The 8,474-nt window shown below is 39.7% G+C and overlaps 1 protein-coding gene across 2 annotated transcripts in view; it reads right to left on the bottom strand.

The window, feature by feature from the left end:
- Nucleotides 1-8,474, bottom strand: part of CDKL1 (cyclin-dependent kinase-like 1 (CDC2-related kinase)) — a 51,364-nt gene that overhangs the window by 17,689 nt on the left and 25,201 nt on the right. For both annotated transcript variants that reach the window (XM_010842250.1, XM_010842249.1), the window contains one exon: nt 7,679-7,800. In XM_010842250.1, coding sequence (XP_010840552.1) covers nt 7,679-7,800 — 122 coding nt within the window. The remainder of the gene's footprint in view (nt 1-7,678; nt 7,801-8,474) is intronic.

Consider the following 8,474-nt stretch of genomic DNA (forward strand, 5'->3'; position numbering starts at 1 on the left):
GTGCTGCGGTTCATGGGGTCGCAAAGAGTCGAACACGACTGAGCGACTGAACTGAACTGAAAACTAAATCCTCATCTATCAGAATAGTCTGTAGATAATGTCTAAAAATTAATATATCAATAACAGTATATCACTCTTTTATATATTGACATTATATTGCTAGATTTAATTCACTAGGGATTTTTGCATCTAGTTTATGAAGGATATCCATCTGTCATTTTCCTTCCTTGAAATGCCCTTGTCTAGTTCTGGTATCAGGCTATAGTGGCCTCATAATATAATTTGGAAATTGCTTCTTCCTTCTATATTTTATGAAAGAGTTTGTGTAGGATTGCTAATACTTCTTCCTTTTATGTTTGAAGGAAATCATTCATCAAATATTATAATAATAGAAACCAAAGGAGTATGACTATAAGGAAAAAAATATACATTATTGGAGATAAGATGAACTGGTTCAGTTTGACAAACCCTATGAGCCAATAATATTTTGAGAACTTTGAAAGAAAAAATAGAAAAGAATAAACATCTATTTGTAGGAAGATTTTGATAGCAGAATCATTTAGCAGACAAAACACTGAAAATGGCCTCTATTCAACAGTGGAGGAATGGTTAGATGGTAATATGAGATGTAATATCTTACGGTTAGTAATAGATCTAAAAATTATACTGCAACATATATAGAAATGCATATGAGAGAATATTAAGTGAAGAACAGATTGGGGTTCGGGGAGGGAAACAGTCATTTCATCATTGCAACATGGAGAATGGAACACTTAGTTTGGAAGGGCGGCCAGTAGCCTGGCTCCTTTTTACAATGGTCTTCAGGCTTTCAGATACGGACACTAAATTTTGTCAGTGTATTAAGACAGTATCCATTACAAAGTGGCAAGTGAATATTAAACAAATTTACTAGCCTGATATATAAAACAAATTTGTTCATCCATCTTCAAATTCTGAGTGCCAGCTTATGTTCTCTTTGTAGGCAATTCCATAGAGACACTCAAGTTCTAATCAGAATGGTATTTCGTGAGGAAAGAATTGGAATGAAAGAAGGTACACAGTTTGGTTATAGCCTTTAGGCTGAGATGGTTTAATTGTGCCCATCTCCAAATTAGAAGGGTCTTGTCCTTAGATAAAATGTATGTGATCAGCCCAGCATCCATCCTACACCTTTAAGGATGATTTGCGTATCTCTGCCCTGATGCATTATGTGTTGGTTTCACAAAACAACTCCCAGAAAGCAAGCTTCTACCTCTCCTTCCAAGTTTTGGGAAAGAAGGCCTATGACCCTAATGTCCTGACAACAAAATTGAAATGAACAGAGAGAAACCTAAATAACTGCTGTGGGAAAGTGAAAAGGTCAAAGTGCATTTTAAGTATTTCTTCAGAACTAACAGAGACAAGAGAGATGACAAAGAAAGAATATGAATCTGTTGCCAGGTTCCCAATAGAGTAACTGTCCTTTCCACCACTGCTTCTCTAATATTTGCCACATAATAAGAATTCAAACCATCAACATCCATTCAAGGTTCATTTCTACACAAGGCTACAACAAAGACAAGGATGAAAGGAAACTGGTCAAGCTCCTATAGAAATAATATGTTCTTTGAAATTTATTCTATAGGGACTTCCCTGGTAGTCAGGTGGTTAAAATTCGGTGCTCCTAATGCAGAGGGCACAGGTTCAATCCCTGGTCGGGGAACTAAGATCTCACATGCCAAAGCAATAAAAATTTTAAAAAAATTTATTCTATAGAAATATTTTTGCAAGTGATTATTTACTGTAACCGTATTATTAGAGAAAAACTAGAAACAATCTAAATATTTATCAGTGGGGGGTTGAATAAAGAAACCATGGTATGTCAGCACAATGGAATTTTATACCATATTAAAAATAAAAAAGCAGAAATCTAAGAATAGGGAGACAGCTCCCACATACACTTTAAAAATGAAGAATAGTATACAGAGTACAATCTCTTTAAGTATTTATATAGAAATGCATAAAAAATAATTAGAAAACTATTTCTCAAACTTTATTTCTACGTGTTTCTGTGTTGCTTGAAACATTTTCACAACAAACAATATATCACTTTAAAAAAAAGAATGACATTGAAACATGTAAAATATCATGTAAGAAACGAGCTGCCAGTCCAGGTTCGATGCACGATACTGGATGCTTGGGGCTAGTGCACTGGGACGACCCAGAGGGATGGTATGGGGAGGGAGGAGGGAGGAGGGTTCAGGATGGGGAACACAGGTATACCTGTGGCGGATTCATTTTGATATTTGGCAAAACTAATACAATTAGTTACATAATTGTATTTACATTTACATATAACTTTTGATATATGTAAATTTATGTATTTACATATGTAAATTTATATGTAAATATTTATATGTAAACACATGTATTTACATATAACTTTACATAATACAATTATGTAAAGTTTAAAAATAAAATTAAATTAAAAAAAATAAAATAAAATAAAAATAAAAAAATTTAAAAAAGAGATTTTTTTGGGGGGGTTAGCTCTGGAATTGCATTGTCAGAAACCAAAAACTTGTAGTAATGCCCTTTACTCACCAGATGTTCTTTGAACAAACTAAGAGAATCAGAAGAGGATCTGGTTGAAATGGAATTTGCACAGGAAAAAATGGGTGAAGTACTGTGTCTGGCTGCACTTAAACAGGGGCAGAAAAATGTGGAGAGAACACATAAACCAATTGTTTACAAAACTTTGACAGACGACAGACCAATGGTTTATAGAATAAGTAAAAAGCATATTAAGTCCTATGGAAGATAAGAAATACACTTGTTTGAGAGCAAATCTAAGCAATGTGAACACAACACAGGGAATAGTAATGGATAAAGATTTATATATTTATATATGTATACAGGACATATTCTGGCATAAACTTGACTGTTATAGCAAGTTCTAACATTGAAGTTATATTCATTATATATATTATATTCAGTATAGCATGAATGTGAATCTTCTCCAAAATCTTTCCAGATGAGTTCAAAGTTAACAACATATTACAAGAAGATGAATTAGTATCCACTTCAGATTCACAGTAGAGAGTTTTTTGGTTCTGATTTAGCAAGAATTATTTTTAATAATTAAAACATTGCCAGAGTAATACATGGAACATGGAGAAAATAAAGAAAACAAACAAACAAAAAAGAAACAGAAAAATATCTATACAAACATCACTCAGATAATCTCTATTAAAATGTATATATTACTTTTTAAAATTTTCTACCTACATATAAATTGTATAAAAAGGAAATATATACTTTTATTATAGCACAGCTTTTTTTACCTTGCAACCACTCATGAACATTCTAATATGTAAATGTTTGTTTTATCTTGTAAGCATGTTTCTTAGCAGCACCACTGTGTTCCACTATAAAGACATACTATACTTAACCAATCCTTTATCACTGAACATTTCAGTTGTTTCCAATTTTTTTCATTAGAAACAATACTTAAAAACAGACACTTTTATAACTAAAACTTTTACACATATATTTATTTTCTGTGGTAAATTATCAGAAGCAGCATGCGTGCCCAGTCGCTCAGTCATGTCCAATTCTTTGCAAACCCATGGCCTATATGTAGCCCACCAGGCTCCTCTGTCCATGGGATTCTCCAGGCAAGAACACTAGAGTGGGTTGCCATTCCCTCCTCCAGGGGATCTTCCCGACCAGGGATCATACTCGAGTCTCCTGCATTGGCAGGTGGATTCTTTACCACTGAGCTATCTGGGAAGCCCTATCAGAAGCAGACCCATTGATTGCCAAATTGCCCTCTGTCCAACAGTGTACTGATCATTTCCTTTGACAGTATTAGGTTTAGAAAATTTTAATCAAAGTAATTATTTTTAAATGAAAAAAAAAACACATTGTTTTGATTACTCTTTAAAATCATCTTGTAAGGATCAATTTATTGATTTGCTGACTCAATCACTACACAAGAGTACTGGGAATGTACCAAGTGCCAAAAATTAACCTAGAAATTACTGAGGATACACAGGTGAGGAAGATACAACTTTTGCCCTTGAATATTTTATAGTTTACTGGGCAAATATAAATAATCCTGGAAGATATAATGAATACCAGAGGAAGGAACTCTCACCTCTCCTAAAGGGGATATCATTAGGAGGTCATATTTGGACTGTATCCAAGGACAAGCAGGAGTTTGCCAGGCAGAGTAGAGAAGGTAAGGCAAACCAGGTATCCTAAAGCCTGGAATGCAAATAATTTCATGGGGTTGAAAACTGGTGGGCAGTGGGATGGACTTACAGAGTGAGACCTTGTATTGCATGCTAGGGGTTTTCACCACACCAGTAAGCTCTGCTGCTGCTGCTAAGTTGCTTCAGTCGTGTCTGACTCTGTGCGACCCCAGAGATGGCAGCCCACCAGGCTCCCCCGTCCCTGGGATTCTCCAGGCAAGAATACTGGAGTGGGTTGCCATTTCCTTCTCCAATGCATGAAAGTGAAAAGTGAAAGTGAAGTCCCTCAGTTGTGTCTGACTCCTAGCGACCCCATGGACTGCAGCCCACCAGGCTCCTCCGTCCATGGGATTTTCCAGGCAAGAGTACTGGAGTGGGGTGCCACTGCCTTCTCCGAGTAAGCTTTGAGGAGCTACCAAGTGACTTATGCTGGGGAGTGGCATGGTCCACTTTTTATTTTAGATATCTGGCAGGTTGATCCTCCTTGAGTTTGCCTCTTTACCCCTCTGCCCGGTGATCACTATATTCCCAGGTACAAATTTCTAAAATATAAAGTGGAACATGCCACTTCCCTAAATAGTACAAAAGTTAGTCACTCAGTCGAGTCCGACTCTTTGTGACCCCATGGGCCGTATGTAGACCACCAGGCTCCTCTGTCCTTGGAATTCTCTGGGCAAGTATACTGGAGTAGGTTGCTGTTTCCTTCTCCAGGGGATCTTTCCAACCCAGGGATCGAACCCAGGTCTACCAGATTGCAGGCAGAATCTTTACAGACTGAGCCACCAGGGATGCCACTCCTACCTAGTATAATGAAAAGTTACTTTTATTTTTAAAATGCACACAAACAAAAATCCTTAAACTTCAAAGTAAATAGATAATGATCTGATTTAGAATAAATCTTAGTTTTCAAACTTGCTCATTTATTGGTGTTCCTTAAGTCAGTCTTATATTTGATAAACCATGGCACAGTGTCATTTAGAAATGAAGTTGCTTGTACTTAACCACACATGTGTCTACCAGACAGTCCCTTCTCTAACCCACCTCTATATTAAAGCATTTTCTGGAACACATATTGGAGATTTTAGCCAGCAGAGTTAAAAAGAAAAAAAATCTGCCTCCAGGACTCTCATCCCTCCTTGTCCTGTCTTTTTATTCTTCTGCTTAAACTACATGCTAAAAAAAGAACTGACTCCCAATTGCTTTCAACCTCCCACTAATCAGTTGGCAAATGACTCAATCGAACATGATTAATCAAATTCTCTGCAACAACTCCCTAGTTAGCCATGGCACAAGTAACTTATACTAGTAGGCTTAATCGAAGTGTCACTTGCAAGCTGTCAAAAGAGCAAATACCAGCACACTAAATGTTTTCTTCCTTGAACACATAATTTCTCTGTATCAGTGACTTTCTGAAGATAGGAAGTCTGTCCTCTTGGCTCTCTCTGTGTAAACTAACAAGAAAAGCCGCCTGTGCCATGGTCACTAACAAATCAAGAGCCACTTTAATCCCATCTGCCCAGAGGTCACGCTGGATCATGTATAACCACCACCACATGGCAGAGCAAGCTCTTGGCCAAGGCTTGAAAGCCTTGTTGAGTGAGCCTCAGCCTCCAGCCACTGGAGTGCAAATGAGAGTCAGGATGCAGCGCCCTTCCATCACTCTGATCTCTGGTGCACTCTGCAGATTATCCCCAGCCAAAGCTGAGCTTCCAGGAATACAGCAAAAGGAGAAGATGGGATATCCTTTTCTGTTCGACTTCTGGGGAGTCTCCTTACCTTTCAAGCCAGAGACCACCTCCTCTGTGAAGTATTCTTTGATTGACCCACTTTGAATCCTATCTCCCTGGGCCTGCTAATCATTCTACCTTCTTCCTCCAGCACAGTGATAGCTTCCAGGGATAACTGCATCACTGAAGCTGAGCCAACCAGTCTTCTACTGGACCTTCTGTGCAGACGCCACTTTCTTGTAGAATTTCCTTTCTTCTAGAATGGCTACACAGGGTGATAAAAGCCTACAGCAATGCTTTCCACTACATACTTTTCCTTTCCTAACACCTTCCATCTCACAGCACACATATGCCCTCCAAAATCAACCCTGTAGGGGAGACTCACCTGAAAGGCAGAATGAAGCCAATACGGAAAGAAGAGTTGGGAGGGAGAGGGAGAGAAAAGGAAAGAGAAAGCCCCACCTAAGGTGCTCTGCCTTAAAGACGCCCAGCTGAGAGAAGCCAAACTCCAGCTTGCATTCTGCTCACCCTCACAAGGAGCTACCTTCAGAGGAACAGATTCCCCCACACTGCGCTGGTTTTTCAAACAAAGGATCTGTCTGCTCACCAGGACTTTCTGCTGCTGCACACAAAGGTGCTGCCTGTGCTGTTGCTGCTGCTGCTGCTGCTGCTAAGTCGTGTCAGTCGTTTCCGACTCTGTGCGACCCCATAGCTGTCTGTGCTAGAAACGTGTTAAGATCAGCAGAGCCTCCAGAGTCACCTTCCCAATTACAGCCACCACCACTTCCTTTTTCACTTACACCAGCGTCAGTTAGGTTTTTGTCATTTGTAACCAAAAAAACTCTGACCAATACTGCAGACCGGATACCCGGATTGCTTCAGATAAAACACTGCTGCCCTGCAAATAGGTTCATCAGTACCATTTTGACGCAGAGATAGAGAGCAGACTTGTGGATACAGTGGGGGAAGGAGAGAGTGGGACGATTTAAGAGAGTAGCACTGAAACATATACATTACCATATGTAAAATGGATAGCTAGTTGGAAGTCAACGTAGGGAGCTCAACCTGGCTCTCTGTGACAACTGAGAAGTGTGGGATGCAGTAGGAAGGGGGAGGGAGCTTCAAGAGGGCGAGAATACATATACTGCTGTTGTTCTGTCGCTCAGTCCTGTCTGGCTCTGCGACCCCACGGACTGCAACTTGCCAGACTTCCCCGTCCTTCACTACGTACATACTTGTGGTTGATTCACATTGATGTATGGCAGAAACTAACACAATGTTGCCAAGCAATTATCCTCCAATTAAGAATAAATAAGTTTTAAAAAATATTTATAAAAACACTGTTTTAGCCTTACATTTCCTATGAGCCATTGTCTTTGAAGTCTTCCTTTCAACCTCCAAGTCCTTATGCTTCCCTAGGCTGGCACGGAATAATTGATAGCCTTCCTTTTCTTTCCTAGAGACTGATATAGCATCTATGTAGAGATAACATACCAAAGAAATCAAGTTCAACCTAATAACATGGTTGCTGCTTTCTTCATGAAAATGACTAGTTATGATCCCTTTCCCAACATTTCTGGCAACCCCTCAGCAGCAGAGTATGCTGACCAAACACTGGCTGTCCCTGCCTACCGTGAAAAAGGGTCATAGCTCATCTTCCCTCGCCAACCCTGGTGTGTTTTGTTGGGTTTTGTTTATAAAGGACTGGTCACTCACCCTCTTTGGTGTCTGTCCAGCTCATGGAGCACCGTGTGGTCACAGTACTCAAACACCAGGTGAAGCCTCCGCTTCCTCCTGAAGACTTCGATGAGGTTGACGAGATTGGGATGCTTGAGTTGCTGAAAACACAAAAAGCGAGGTGCTAAACTGGAGTTGTGAAAGACGGTTTACTGTCTTTCAACAGAAGAAAGATGTTTGTCCTTTACAAAAATTCTTGTCTTGGATTGAAGGAGGCTGTAGATGGTACAATCTTAACTTCTCTTGATGAGCTGTTTGGGCTTCCCAGGTGGCACAGTGGTAAGGAATCCACCTGCCATTGTAGGAGATGCAGAAGATGCAGGTTTGATCCCTGGGTCGGGAAGATTCCCCTGGAGAAGGAAATGGCAACCCACTCCAGCATTCTTGCCTGGGAAGTCCCATGGACAGTGAGGCCTGGTGGGTTATATAGTCCACGGGGTTGCAAAGAGTCAGACAAGACAGAGCAACTGAACACGCACACACGTAAAAAATGATCATAACCCTGGTGGCTGGTGAAGGCAAAGAGATATGAGAAGGCTGGGAAAGGAGAATGAAAAAGAGGGGGGCAGTGGTTAGTTAACATGAACTCATCCTTAAGGCTCAGATCAAGTGTCCTTTCCTAAAGGTGTCTTTCTGATCTCCCCAGACTGGTTCAGTGTCCCCTGTAGCTCCCTGAAGTATGAATCCTTTGGAATCCTTCAAAATTACTATTTGTTCAATTGATTTTTTTTAATGAACTCTGTTGTCGATAGATATAATAGATACACAGAATGTA

The sequence above is a fragment of the Bison bison genome, unplaced genomic scaffold, assembly GCF_000754665.1.
Source record: "Bison bison bison isolate TAMUID 2011002044 unplaced genomic scaffold, Bison_UMD1.0 scf7180017864174, whole genome shotgun sequence".
NCBI lineage: Eukaryota > Metazoa > Chordata > Mammalia > Artiodactyla > Bovidae > Bison > Bison bison.